The sequence below is a fragment of the Mytilus edulis genome, chromosome 4 (genome assembly GCF_963676685.1).
Source record: "Mytilus edulis chromosome 4, xbMytEdul2.2, whole genome shotgun sequence".
NCBI classification, from domain to species: Eukaryota; Metazoa; Mollusca; class Bivalvia; order Mytilida; family Mytilidae; genus Mytilus; species Mytilus edulis.
The window spans coordinates 73,314,912-73,331,392 of NC_092347.1; the positions used below are offsets into that span (position 1 = coordinate 73,314,912).

General features: G+C 31.0%; 1 protein-coding gene across 1 annotated transcript; it reads left to right on the forward strand.

Moving 5' to 3' along the window:
• Positions 1-319: 319 nt before the first annotated feature.
• LOC139520455 (uncharacterized) lies at positions 320-8,770 on the forward strand. Its single transcript, XM_071313062.1, has 7 exons — positions 320-452; positions 1,143-1,208; positions 3,220-3,274; positions 3,675-3,847; positions 4,466-4,591; positions 7,656-7,781; positions 8,592-8,770. The coding sequence occupies exons 1-7, from the start codon at positions 450-452 to the stop codon at positions 8,745-8,747; spliced, it is 705 nt and encodes a 234-aa protein (XP_071169163.1). The 5' UTR covers positions 320-449; the 3' UTR covers positions 8,748-8,770.
• The last annotated feature ends 7,711 nt before the right edge of the window (positions 8,771-16,481 follow it).

The window sequence follows — 16,481 nt, forward strand, 5'->3', positions numbered from 1 at the left end:
AATGAAAATTTAAGTACTTAGAGATATTTATATTCATAACAATGATAATCAAAGAGAATTGCAATGAAAATTGTCAGACAATTTAATATTCATTGCTTCAAAAAGCTATTTAAGTGTGAAGTACAAAATGATCTGAGATATTGATACATGATATGTTTCTTATTGAAATCATAACTACAATGAACTAATGACACGAGGTAGCAATCAAGGGCAAGTTATAATTACCGTGGTACAGAAATAGTTCAAGTTTTCTTTGTAACAAAAATATAGACATAATAAGGTGAGCTGTCATAACAAATTAGAATAGCAATAATGAATGCCAGAAGATATATAACCTACCAATACTTCTTGATTTCAATGTGTATGTGATTTAATTATTACTTTTTTTTAAGTCTCAAGAATCAGTGGATGAGGAGGTATTCTTACCTGATATCAGTAGACATAGAAGGATGGTACGTATACACACTTTTTAGTCATGGATCAAAGTCTTATTAATCTCTTCATGTGGGATTTTTTTTATAAGAGATCAATCCGCATTCAAATTCTAAAAATAAAGGCGGGTGGGGTTCGAAAAAAATCTGATTCCCTAATTGGATGGAAACAATAGACATTTTTAGGCCCCACCTACGATATTAGAGGGGCATTATGTTTTCTAGTCTGTAGGTCCGTTCATCCGTTCGTACGTCGTACCGTTTGTTCGTCCGTCCATCCGTCTGTCAGCTTAAAGTTTTTGGTCAAGGTAGTTTTTAATGAAGTTAAAGTCCAATCAACTAGAAACTAGGTACATATGTTCCCTACTTCCCTATGAAAAGATCTTTTAATGCCAAATTAGAGTTTTACTCGAATTACACGTTCCAACATAGAAAAAAAGTGCGAGTGGGGCATCTGTATACTATGGGCTTAACTTGTTTTTACTTTTACAATGGCATTGTATCTACGTGAGGTATTGGATATGGGATTTTAAACTCACGACAATATTTTGTGTGAATTAACTTTTTATGTATCTAATTTTAGGCATGTAAATTAATATCACTTCACACTTGCAATAGAACTTCAAGGTTTGAAAATGTAGTTTCTACAGTGGATATGATATCTACCTCATGATATAAAAGTATTATTTATCCCATTTTTTTTTCTTACAGGAAGATGACTATTCCGCATTGTCTATGTCACCAACAGTGTCCAATCAGGATAGGAGCAGTGACAGGGTATGTTAAATGTCATTTAGTATCATAAATTAATATGATAAATTTTTATATTTGTACAAGATACAGTGGCGTAGCTAGGTAATTTTTACATGTACACCCTAACATTGGCGAGGAATCCAGGGATCCCCAAAACGGGTCCATGTCAAACAATTGCTGTAGTGGGTTAGAGCTACATGTAGGGAGCAAAGCCCGCGGAACCTAAAGAGTTATCGAGAATGGCATTAAAACTCATCAGTAGCAACATACAGATCTAAATGGTTTACTACCCACTGTTATCTCTTGATTTGTTGATTATACGTGATTTGAAGAAAATTTACGATGACCGTAAATATTTAGCAATAACTAAACGAATAATTAGTATTTTATTACTGATATAGTTATTAATCAATTTAATTGTAGGTAACTTTTAATGTTCCGAAAAAAACCCGCATACTTTCGATTGATTTTTAACTATTTTTGAAAATTTAAGGAAGCTCTATAGGTACCTTACCCTTAAGTGTTTTCTTATGCGTTTCCTTAGTATAAGGAGTTTTATGCATACCACTAAGTTTTGTGGACGTGACTTAAAACAACTAAGATTTTACTTAGGAAATACTTAGTTTAAGATTTTTTATGCATACCACTTAGATAAAAAGGGCGGAGTTTCCTTAACTTAAGAGTTTACTAAGGAAAATAATTTAAGTAGCTTTATGCATACGGGCCCAGAACTTAATCCCTTGGGAACATCAGATGAAACATTACAAATGGAAGAAGAAGAGTTATGCAATACTAATCTCTGTTTTCTGTCGTGTAGATAATCTTCAAACCAAATCAATAAGTTTTCCGTTAATTCCATAAGCTTTCTCTTTAATATAAGGCCATATCTCGGATACTGTAAGGAAAATTCTCCCATATTTGGTATATGGAATAATTCTAAGTAGTACATTCCAACTGGCAAGTGTGATTTGACCTTGACCTCATTTTCATTATTCAGTGGTTAAAAAGTTTTTTGTGTTTTGATCTGTTTTCTGATGCAGTATGTATTCAATAGGTCTACATGATTTGGTGTTTCATGGATTAATTGTAAGGTGTACATGTCCATCTGGCAGGTGTCATCTCACCTTGACCTCATTTTCATTTTTCATTGGTAATAGAATCATATTCAAAACAGTGTGGCTGTGGACATTGATTGACGACATAAATTATCCCATTGACTGGGACAGATTAGGTGAACGTATGTCTGTATAGACCACTGCTCACTACTTACTTATTATAGAATTTAAACCGTGGGGTCATCAAAGGTTCTTAACGTCTTTAATAATAAAATAATTCGAAAAATTAATCAGGAATAACCTTTATATTTTGATTTATATTATTGATGTAAATCAAAACATCGTGTTATGCCTGATTATTTTTTCGAATAACTTTATTTGTGTGTTGAGAACCTTTAGTGACCCCACAGTTTAAGTATCATTAAAAAGTACATAGTGAGCAGTGGTCGTTACAGACAAACATTCACACAATCTGTCCCAGTCAATGGGATAATTTAGGTCGTCAATCAATAGCCACAGCCACACTGTTTTGAATATGATTCTAGTTTGTGTTTTGGTCTGTTGTTTTAATACTGTATGCCATAAATCAACTATTATATTTGGTTTATGAAAATATTTTACGATGTACATGTAAGTCAGTTTGATATGATTAATTTAAACATTACCGCATCTATATGTTATTTTGCTCAATGCTATTTTTTTGGGGTCTGTTTTACTAATATTTATGTTGTAACATATGCGGTTGAAGATTTCAAGAGACAATACAATGGCTTATAGTTATGATACTGCTGTTTTCTTACTTTTTGATATATATAGTCTAATAGATGTGTATTTTTGTAATATGTGCATCATTTCGTTTTGTTGAAATAAAAACATTTGCATTAAGTGGGGAGAGGAACCCGCGAATGCAAGGATATTTTAAACAAGTTGAATATAAATGGGTGTAACTGTAAATTAATTGTATTTTATCTTCTCTTAAGGATCTGGAAGATATAATACCAGACACACCAGAATCCACACTGAGACTTAATACAGGTATGAATCAAGTTTATTCATTAAGGAGATCGAGGGATATGTTGAGTTTATAGGAATAAATTACTTCGTGCATAACATCCACATCCTGAAAAAGTGCAACAATCACATTTAAGAAGACAAAATATGTTTTAGTTGGCGTGACTGCTTACATAGAATTATACTACAACCATATTTATATACTGCATATACATACAACTCAACAAAATAAAATATTTACTTTAAATTTTAATACTTTAAATTTCAATAAAAGTCCTTTCATAGAACACACGAGAAAAGATCATTTGTATACAGACTTTTTGTATAACTTCGTTTTTATTAACCTCTTACATACACATATATAGACGTAGGATTAAGCTAATAAAACATTTTTTATCTTTCTCATATTTTTCCGTTGTTGTAGGAAGAAATTTATTTGATTACATCCAGGACATAAAACAATCAGTTATAGAACTGCATCAAAAGATTGACAAAGAAAAAAAATTCCGCATTGAGGGTGCAGTTCAAAAAGAGTTGAATGTAATTGCCAAGGCGGCGTTTGGTACTGACATTTTCAATGTGTCAGACTGTTTCATTGTAAGTATAGCATGACAACTTCGTGTAATAAGCTTTATACTTCTTTTTAGATCTTGTTTTTTTTTAAATGACCATTTGGTCAGCGCCGGGGAAATAAGAAATATATTACTATGACGACTCCGAATAAGCTGCCTTCAATAAAACTGATAAAAAATAGCGTATTCATTTAGCTATTGCTATTCTGCTGGCGCCATCAATATAGCAAAACGGTTATTATGCAAGTTCGTTTTAAAGGAAGAAATTTTACTATTTGGTCCCCTTTCAAATGAGTCAAAATAAATGTTCAAGTTTATGGTCCAATGTTGGTGTATTTTAGTTTCAAAGGATCCAAAGATTTTTAATTTTAATTCTTATAAATTATGCATTATTGGAGTAAATAACGATCATTTTTATAAATTTGTCCTTAATTGCGCAGTTTTAGAGTTAAATTTATATCAGGGTCAAAAACATTAACTTTGTTGGAATGAAAAAATAAATGAATATATTGTGTTTTTTTGTATACTGTGCAGTCTTGGACATTTTATTTATACTCAGTTGTATTTTTCACATGTAATCAATCTTGAGCTTATCAGTATAAAAAAATGCAAGAAAATAATGCATTTTTATCATGGTTTAAAGGACGAAATAAAGCAGCTGATCCAATTGGAAATGAGCAGAACCCCTACTGCACTTGAAGTAAGAATGGCCAAACAGCATATCAGAAAGAAGTTTAGCATGGAGTATAGACCTGCTATGTACAGAACTGTAAGATATATTTTGAATAAGGGCTGTCTTTCTACATCAGCATGATACATGTATATACTGAGCCAAAAAATTTAGCAACAAATTGTTTGTTCTGACTGGAATTTTTTTTTAAACATCATTGATTTAATCCTTAGATGTACCTGTAACTTAAAGCAGTCGTACTTTTTTCCTGGTGATTGATTTTGTGCCATGTCAGCTTTGCACGTGTAATTTATGTTTTAACTTCTGTACCTGTACAAAACGATATTAAAAAAATCTTTTTCACTAACGTTCAGAAACACACGGTCACCGTTGTAAGAAAAACACATACACCTTTGAAAAAATTGCATAGGGCGTCAACCGGGCCTACCCGATAATGACCGTCAGAAAGCTCTTGGAACGGTTGATGCCGGAATGAGTATTGCTGACATCGTGGTCGATTGAATATGCATAAGGCAACAGTTGAGAGACTAACAAATATAAATCGACAAATTGCAACTGCACAGGATAAGTCGATATTTCGTAGACCAAAAAAACTATTGTCAAGGGGGAGCGCTACCGTCGCTTTACGTCAACACGTGACAATTTTTTTTCTGGTCACAAAAGTAGTGCATTAACTAAGGGCAGCTGCTGGTGTGCCTGCCAATCCTTCATTGGTACACTTAGGGTATGGCTTTCTGAGAAATTGATTTTAAATAACACTATACTCATTTCCGTATTTTGACCCTCCAGCGCTCCATACAAAATAAATCCTCATGAATGTGAGTGATAAACATTCATGTTGCTTTTAGCATGTCATAATTATTGGTTATTATCTAAATTATATGTTGCTATGAATTTGTATTAATATAGAGTTAATGCATGAATATTGGGGAATATTGTCCAGAGTAGAATTTTATATTGCACGAGCTTGCGAGTGCAATATATGTTCTACGATAGACAATATTTCACAATATTCATGCAATAAACCTTTTATTGTATAGCAATATATCATAGTTAAAAGCAAAAAATGGTTTAAAGTACGATTTTGTCGTTGATGAGGTCATGAATTTTGAAGATTTATTGCACTAGTGCAATGTTAGAATTTATTGCACGCTAACTTTTGGTTACTTTCTGTGGGAAATATCATATTGCTATACAATAAAATAAAATTTCCCATTTTTGTTGCTAAACCTTTTTTGGCTCAGTATAAATATAAAATCTTATATAAGAATAATATAAATATAAAATCTTATATTAGCATAATATAAATATAAAAGCTTATACTATCATAATAGAAATATAATATAGGGTTATTACACGAATATTGGGGAATATTGTCCCGAGTAGAATTTTATATTGTACAAGCTTGTGAGTGCAATATATGTTCTACGAGGGCAATATTCCCCAATATTCATGCAATAACACTTTTATTGTATAGCAATATAATATTTTAAGGTAAAAATTGTTTTAAACTACAAATTTGTCGTTGATGACGTCATGAATTTTGAAGATTTATTGCACTAGTGCAATATTGTAATTCATCATATACACAGACTAAACAACATATAATTTTTACCGTATGATAATAGCATTAAATTAAAGTATTTTCCATGGGGCTCTTGGGCTGATATTGAACCTAGGGCTGATAATGTATGCGATATGAAAAATGACATGTAATAATCTGATATTATCATACTATACTTAGACTAAATAACATATGATTTTTACCGTATGATAATAGCATTAAATTAAAGTATTTTCCATATTTTTCGAATTGGTGCTTAGCGGGCTGATATGAAAAGTTTATCACATGCTTCGATTGTTATCACATGCCTTTCCGTAACGTTATCACATGGCATTCCGGTGATACTCGGCAAATTGCGGAAACTACACCTCAATGCTACGTTTTCAGTGGAAAACATTACAAAGTAGTGTACAAAACAATTATTTGAATACTGGAAAGTATGTTGTGTAAAATAATTAAATTAAATAAAAAAAAAAGAAAAAAAAATATTGAATAAATGCATTTTTAAGTTTTTCTGAAACATTATTTAGAATGTTACTTTAAAAAAGTTGACTTTTCTAAACAATGTTCATTATGTATATTGTTGAATTATTTTTTTGTCGATTTGTTCATATTAAAATGTGTTTTTTTTTTTTTTCTCTGTTGAGGCATATGATAGAAAGATTTCATATTGAATGAATCAAATTTTGGGTCCGACGTCCGTGAACTTTTTACTCTTTCAACTTCTTTTCGGGAACCACGTAGAAGGATCAATATATGAATCTGTTATTTTTCTCTACTGTTGAAGCATATGATAAAAAGATCATAACATGTCATTTTTCATATCGCATGTATTATCAGCCCTCGGTCAATATCAGCCCTCGAGCCATGCGGCTCTTGGGCTGATATTGAACCTAGGGCTGATAATACATGCGATATGAAAAATGCCATGTAATAATCTGATATTATTGCACGCTAACTTTTGGTTACCTTCTGTGGAAAATATTATATTGCTATACAATAAAATCATATATTATCATAATACAAATATTTAATATAATTCAGTATACCCCGTTGTAGTTTTATCCTGGTCCTTCTGTACTTCGTACGTATGTACGTCTATACATCCAAACATTTGTTTTTCGTTCTCTTTTTTTACTTTAGCTGGTTCTTAAAATAGTGTTATGTAACTTTTTCAAAATGCTTATAACCACATTTTGACAATAATTCGTATCTCTCTAGTGGTGCAGTGATGGTTTAAAGTTGCGATTACCTTCTTTGTCCTAATGGAATCATAAACTGTATTCGTTAAGTTTCAATATGATAAAAATGCGTTATTTTGAATAATTTCGATTTGATAAATGCCTTAAATTTATCAGAAATAGAAAAGAGAATCAAGTACTTCCATAAAAAAAAATTAAAGCAAAAGAGACATACATATGTGATTGTATTGTACACACTGAGTCTCCCTTCTCTCTGTTTTTATTTTTTTCATGACTAAATTATGTCTATGGGCTGATAACACAATAACGTCAGCCAATCTGAAGACGTGTTACATCCAAAATTAAATTATTCTATTATATTATGTATTATTTGTAGCTAAAAAAAAATATGGAAATGGGAAGGGAACCAATGACCAGAAAATTATTCAAAAGCTTTGCAAGTACGTTGCACCAAACCACTGTAAATACAGTAGGATATAGAAAAAAAGTAGTATTGATAATGGTAAGTTTTCTTCATAATAATTTGAATAAGTTAAAATATCAGCTACAAGCAACAGTGTACACCTTTTTTTTAGCGTCTGATATTTTACAATATTTGCAGAGAAAAACATGATGATATGTTTTCATTTTGTTACTAGTCTTTTCCTCATATCTAAAACAGTTTTAAGCTTAATGAAAGCAATAATGACATCGGCTCCTCTCAGGTTTGAACCAAAAGACACGGATGGAACCACAGTTTAATACCAGAGTGCCCAAAAAAGAATTTAATCGCATTCGCAAATCTCATGACGTTTTGTACCTTCACGTATTTTTCAAATTAATTATTTATACATTTAATCATATAAAGAAACTGTACTAGTAATGAAAATCACACACGAAAAACATCAAATATAACAACCATTCTCTGACAATTTATACCTTTCTGCACTAATTGATATAAAAAAATAGTATTTTAAAGGCTCGGACTTTAATCCGATAATCGTCTCTGTCTGTCTCTCTCTCTCTATATATATATTTATAAGTATGTCTGAGCCAGTGACAACTACCACAGATTTATCCATCGGATCACCAGCAAAAAATGGTGATACATGGTCGTGAACATTATGTATATAAAACTCGTCTGAACATAAACCCAACAATGTTAGATCTATAAATTTGCTTTCGCAAATGTTTTGTTCTTCCCTCGCCGGGATTTAAATCCATGCTACTATATATATAAATAGTGAGAGATAGATCGATTATAACAGTAAAATGTTCTGTATATGTTAAGTTGACATTATAACGTATATATATGTGTTTTAATTTCTTTCAGAGAATTGTACAAAGAAGGGGCAACATTGTTACAGGTACCTTCTGGACCAAAGTCAGAAATCTGTATGACTCAATTGAAGAAAAGGTACCAGCCAGAAAACTAGCTATTTATGAGGCGTTTCAACAGAAAGATGACAGGGGGGGAAGGGAACAATAAAGTTTACCATGATCAAAACAAAATTGAGTGTTCCTGTATTTGTTTTATTAATTAATTTCACAATTGTATCATAATTATTAATTAAGTTTCTTCTGAATTTAACTATATACCTACAGAATTAATGTTTAAAAGCAATTAATAATTATATACAAAATGTAGTGGCGCTTGAAGACAATTTTTCTGGAAAAGTTAGCGTGGGTCATTGGTTCATCCATATGCAATGGCGTTTGCTGTTGTTGCCAAAAATCAAGATTACAAATCGTTTTGAAAACTTATATTTAAAATTACTAAATAAAAAAAAAATATTGAAAGTTCTTAAACCGTATGATCTTACAAAATAACCTGTCAGACACATCAAATAAAAAATTAAAACAATAGCGAACACTACAAAAAATCCGAGAGTTAAATTAGCTGATCCGAAATGACAAACAATTTCATAAGAAAATCTGATAAACTGCTTAACATGCTACATTTCGTAAATTTTACGGACGCCATCACGAGTTCATGAATGTGACCTACCAAATTAGACTATTTACCGGATTTGTTATCACATAAGCAGCAGGATCTACTTTCCCTTCCGGAGCACCTGAGATCATCCCTAGTTTTTCGTCGGGTTCTTGTAGTTTATTCTTCATTTTAATATGTTGTGTCATGATGTGCACTATTGTTTGTCTGTTTGTCTTTTTCATTTTTAGCTATGGCGTTGTCAGTTTATTTTCGATTTCTGAGTTTGACTGTCCCTTTGGTATCTTTCGTCCCTCTTTTATGTTGTTTTACCTGAATAGTTTGTTTTAAATGGGAAATATTTTTTGAGACATTTCTTTAGTCTTTTTCACGTCGCTGATAAATCAATCTCAACAGTTGAATATAGGCGTAGACATGTTGAATACTACAAGTAGAAATATTATCACAGAATACTCAAAACTATATTTTAATACCAATTGTTCTCAAACAGATGTCATCTGTCCAAATTTCTCCGATAATACAGACCAATATTGAATCTGAGGTGTCTACACAAGATACAATATATAAGAAAATGAATTAAAAAAAGCCGTCAACATGTCACAATATACCATTCTATACTAACATAATTTGTTAGTTTTCAGATCTCAATTTATTCAGAAGAATATGCATTCAAATTTAAAAAAACAACAACAAAGAAACACACCAAAATCAACTAATACAGCTATACATAAATAAACACATTTCTGATATTGATAAATATAAAAAAAAAAATGAAAAGTAAGTATTCATTAAAAACAGAAGATCACTAAACCATTACTAATAAAATCAATTCACTAAAAGTACCGACACAGTACTGACAAAATCAGTCCTTAAACAGTACCGACATAATCAGTCCTTATGCAGTCCTGCAAAAATCAGTACTGAAACAGTACTAAAAAAATCAGTACTGAAAAAGTACTGAAAATAACAGTACTGAAATAGTACTTACAATATCAGTACTGAACCAGTACTGAAAAAATCAGTACTGAACCAGTACTGAAAAAATCAGTACTGAAACAGTACTGACAAAATCAATACTGAAATAGTACTGAAAATAACAGTACTGAAATAGTACTGACAATATCAGTACTGAACCAGTACTGAAAAAATCAGTACTGAAACAGTAATGACAAAATCAGTACTGAAATAGTACTGGCAAAATCAGTACTGATTTCATTGAAAGTATAACATTATAAGTTTTCAGTCTTTCCTTACAGTACTGATATGCACGAGGGTAGAAATGTACCAAAAAAGTATGGGTAAATTATTGGTAGTGTATGATTACAGAGCTGTACAAATAACAGAGATTTATAGGTTAATTAACATTTCCTACATGTAATTGTTTCAACATTGTTCACATCAATACATGTTTACAATTAGTTTAATGTATTAGCACATACTTACAACTTCTCGTCCAATCAAATTGCTTGAATTTGCCTTCTAATTTTCATAGTACATACTTTTCCCGTGTACTAAGTAACTACGCATGAATGACTACAAGGGTAAGATTTCATTGTATTGTAATCAAGATATTAGAACAAAAATTGCTACTGGCTATTTTGAAATAAATGATGTGTTCCAAATTTAACTAAATAGTTTGTAATTAGTTTTCAAACAAATTTTTAACATCCTACTAATCAATCTTTTGATCTAAATTTTGTTTTGACAATTAAAAAAGTTTCTTTCATTTAAATAAAGAGTAATAATAATGGTGCTTTATACCTTGATTAAAGTACAACTCAATCTAAAATTTGTAATCCTTTATCTTCCATGCAATTACTCTGTACACAAAAAGAGTCAACCATAAATCTTTTGAAGGGAAATTATTAATAAAGCAATTTGACATATTTAGACATAAATTGGTCGATAATTGGTTGCCTAATGTCCAGTGACAAATATTTCATGCATATAAACTATCTACTAGACTACCTATGGGTACATACCAGGAGCAGACCCAGCCATTTTTAAAAGGTGTTTCAACCAAAGATGTTGGAGGGGGATCCAACTGTACTCATTCAAAAGCTAGTTTTAGGTTTTATGTGAAATTAAAAAAAATGTTTTCAAGAATGTAAAGCTTTCACTGCAATTGTCTGCTCTTGGTCAATTCATTTTGTCATCTTACCATGTAAATAAGTACATGTATAATAAAACAACGCTTCGTTCATATCAATAAACATACTTACACCAGCAGCTACCTTCTTTACATTCTAATGTCAAGGGCCTTTTGAAATCCCATTTTTACAATGATATTATAGTGAGTAGATTTACAAAACTACGTAAATGAGCTACATCCAGTCAGCCAAAACATATCAATAGACTAATTACAGGATTACTCAAGTTGTAAATATGTGCTAAATTGGATATTGTATAGAAAGGTATATACTATGAAAATAAGAGCTTGGGGCAAAGCCCCTCGCTCTAATTTTCATAGTATATACCTTTCTATACAATAACCGAGACATGTACACTGGTTTCACATTAAATTTGTTCACATCTATACACCTGGTTTAATTACCTGTACATAAGATTTGTTCACACTTGTAAACTATATGTCATTTAAATGCTCATTACATAGAATCGAATTCAAATTTCTCGGACAACTTTTTAGTAGTTTTAAAAGCCATTTTGACGATGTGTACTTAAAAGGTATTAAATATGTCTCGATTACGCAATACAAAACACGTAGGGTGTATTAGCGTACTTAGGGAGCAACCATTTGACTTCGGTTTGAGGGGGGGGGCGTGGGGGTGTTGTCTTTTATCCGAGTCAGAAAATATTTTTTTCATCAAATTGGGGATCAGAATATTTGTTTAAGAAAAAAATCCATAACCCTCGGCCTCCTTGGAAGTAAAACGGTCTTACCCTCACAGAAGAAGAAGATGGATTGGTGGTTTATGATATTCTGAAGGTGAAAAAGGAAACATAGGATTATACAATATGCTTACCATACAAATATACAAGCAAATTTGGAATATAATACGAAATATTTTTAAAAATATATATCATAACGAGTTATTTATTTGATGAAACATATTTGCCCTTTTCTAAATTCATTATATATATAGTGTTGTTTGAATAAAACGGTCACGAGTCAGAAGTATATTTTACCGGATCTGACATACTGATGAGTCTTATGTAGACGAAATGCGCGTCCGCCGTACTAAATTATAATCCTGGTACCTCTGATAACTATTTACACCACTGGGTCGATGCTACTTTTGGTGGACGGTTCGTCCCCGAGGGTATCACCAGCTCAGTAGTCAACACTTCTGTGTTGACATGAATATCAATAATGTGGTCGTTTTTATAAATTTCCTGTTTACAACACTTAGAATTTTTCGAAAAAAAATAAGGATTTTCTTATCCGAGGCATAGATTACCTTAGCCAAACTTGACACAACCTTTTTGGGAACGCAATTGTAGTTCGTTTACGTGTAGATTACACTAACACAACACCGACTTTAGGTCAATGTGAACGCGGTATTAAGCGTCATACTATTTAAAGCTTTTAAAAAATCATCCAAAAATACAATGACAAAAGAGACTATTAAATTTAATGTAGGTTGTTTAAATGAAGGTCATGTGTATATATTATATAATAGGTAAAAACCTACATGAATTAAGATCGGTTTGCAATCACTAGTTAACTATCCTACTGATAATTTGCATAATACCTATTTTTAGCCCTTAGGGTACATGCCTTCTTTAATATGAAGTTGATTAAGTAGTATAGATTTTAAAGTAGAAAAAGTCTTAGCAACACTTTATTGAAATCAGATTCCAAGGGGTACTGTTGTGAAAGGTTAAAGAACGATATTTAAAATTATCAAAATAAAAACAAAATACAACTCATACAGTTCAAATTCAAAGCGTTACTTTTCATCAGAAATAAATAAGAATGGAGTTTCTTTTTTCAATAATTACGTACAGCTTGTAGAGTTGCAGACATTTCAGAATTAATGTTAAATAGGTCTGGTAATTATCTTTCAATATATGTTTTTCTCAACTACCAGAATAAAAATTTCGCAAGTACATCACAAATTAAAAATCTATTCAAGTTAATAGTTATATACATTCGTTCAATTCCACTATTATACTGTAGAACACATTAAAATAGCGCACATAACAAAATTATTGTCACATATCTATTTGAGCAAATCAGTCATATAAGTGCGTAAAAATGTTAATTGGATAACTTCATCAATCGTTCTGTATATTATACACATGATTAATTTGTATCCTCGAACTTGCAGTCAAATGTGGTATCAGCTTAGGTCATCGCTCGTTAAATTCTTTGGCACAAAATGGACATTGACGTAATTACTAATTTGTGTAATTTTGTATTCGGATGTATGGTAAGTCAGTTACATTATTTTCGTACCGAATGATTTGAAGAATGTCTGAAATTTCAAATATGTCTTAACCAAAAGACAAGCTCTTAAGTCATATTTCAAAATTCCTCTAAAAATGTTTTATTATAAAAATATTAAAATAAAATGTTTAATATTCTTCTACTTTAGAAAATTGCTGTTATATATAACATGTATAATGCTTTGTTTTCAAATCAAAAGGAAATGTATTAAAATTTGACAATTGATTTATTTTTTTTTAATTAAAATTATTTAGGTAATATAATCTTAAGTTCTATCGGGAAAGTAGACACACGAAAGACATTTCTCTTTGAATACAAGGTATACAATTAGTTTTTATATAACCTGTTTCAGAGATCAAAGAGTACAAAGCACACATAAGTATAAATTGCCGGTAGCTTTGATTAATTATGTCTATACTTTGAGTGCATTAAGGCGAATTCGTGTATTTAATGTAGTACAGAAATATTATTTATAATGCTGAATGATAGGTTTCCATAATTTATAAGGTGGTCTTTCAGCGAATAGATAAGTATGATGAAATATAAAAAAAGAAGATGTGGTATGAAGATTGCCAATGAGACAACTGTCCACAAGAGACAAAAATGACACAGACATTAACAACTATAGGTCACCGTACGGCCTTCAACAATGAGCAGAGCCCATACCGCATAGTCAGCTATAAAAGGCCCCGATAAGACAATGTAAAACAATTCAAACGAGAAAACTAACGGCCTTATTTATATGAGAAAAAAGACGAAAAACAAATATGTAACACATAAACAAACGACAACCAATGAATTACAGGCTCCTGACTTGGGACAGGCAAGCAGAGTATCCAATTTAATTTATCGACATCTTGATGTAAATGATTACAAAGGTGGTACAATTTTAAGTTTGACATTTACAAATGCTTGTATTTTGTTTTCCAAATTTCTAAAATATATTCTGAAGAAAAGATATTTTAGTATTTACAATTTAGCGCTATTCACATAAAATCATATATGAACATTATAAACACAGAACAAAAGATCAGTGAGACATTTCATGTGATAGTAAACGAGTTAGGTTGTGTTCACACCAAACACCATGTACAGTAAACATGTTTTGATGTAGTTTAATGTAATGTACACTGATTTCACATTAAATTTGTTCACATCTATACACCTTGCTTTTATACCTGTACATACGATTTGTTCACATTTGTAAACTATAGAAGTGTCATTTAAACGTTCTTTACGTAGAACTGAATGCAAAATTTCGGACAACTTTTCAATAAAAAAAAAAACACTCCCACCCCCACCCCCGTTTTTTAAGTTAAGTGGTTGCACTTTTATGATAGCCATTTTGATGATATGCAATAGTTTGAAGAGTTATCAAAGGTACCAGGATTCTAATTTAGTACGCCAGACGCACGTTTCGTCTACATAAGACTCATCAGTGACAACTTTTCAATCAGTTAAGGAACGAACATTTGACTTATAAAAGAAGGAGGATGTTTTTTCCTTGAAAAAAGTTCTGATCTCCAATTTGATAAAAAAAAATATTCTGGTCATACCGATGATAAAAAAATATTCTGAATCCAGAGTTAACCCTTACATTATAGACATTCTAGTGTTAAATATTTAAAAAAAACTGACTCAGAAAAAAACAACATTCCCACCCCCACCCCCGTTTTTTAAGTTAAGTGGTTGCACTTTTATGAAAGCCATTTTGATGATATGCAATAGTTTGAAGAGTTATCAAAGGTACCAGGATTCTAATTTAGTACGCCAGACGCACGTTTCGTCTACAAAATATTTATAAAGCCAAACAAGTACAAAGTTGAAGAGCAATGAGGAACTGTGGACACAGAGTTGTGACAAAATTACTTATAAAAATAAAAAGATGATTTTATGGCAAAATCAATTGATAATGTTTCACTAGGTATCTTAGAGTTACATTTTACCGTTTATAATCGCCTCTTACATTAGCCTGCATTAAATAACATATTTAAAAAATGCTCCACACTTCGTACTTAAAGGGTTAATTTAATGATAGGGACAGATTTTGACTATTTCTTTTTTTTTTCTTTCATGGGTTTTCATGATGCAAAGATTTACCATGAATCTTATGGTTTTCGTATGAAATGGATATCAAGAGTTTTCTCCCGTTGACTACCAAATAAAACTATTGATGAATCAGCGTGACTTAAATAAAATAAAATAATTGATAATTTATAATATCATTTTCAAATGTTTAAGTTTATTGCGTATACAGTTTAAAAATTATAATCATAAAAGAACTAAGAATACTGTCACATTGCAATGATAAAACATGTTCCAATCGTTAAGGAAACTGTTCACGGCACTAAAGATTATATAAACAAGTATAAAATGAAAACAACGTTCAAACCTATGATAGCGGTTGGAAAAAAAAAATTTTAAATGGGAGTAGCAAAACGATGGGGCCATTTTCAGTAGTTAGTTAATCTGCTTCTTTCTAAGTAGATGGGTCTAAATACAGCAGAAACAACATTTTCGAAAAAACAAAAAACAAATGAAAAAGTACACTTCAACAAAACACGTTCGACTAGCAGCTCAAAAACAGATTAACTTAATATCGATTTACATCCACTCTTTATAATTAACCTGTAACGTCACTTTGTTTGGCATTTATACATTTGTGCATTTTTCGTAATTCTATTATGCTTTTTTTGTGTACTGTCCTAAATTTATGTTACCTAATGTGGTTAACGCGTTGAAATGTACTATTATATTATTTATTTGTGCATTTCTCTATCCTGAGTGTTATTGCATTTATTTGTATTGTATTCCAGTCATTTTTATGTTGTAATTTAGGTGGTAGATTTAACATTGCC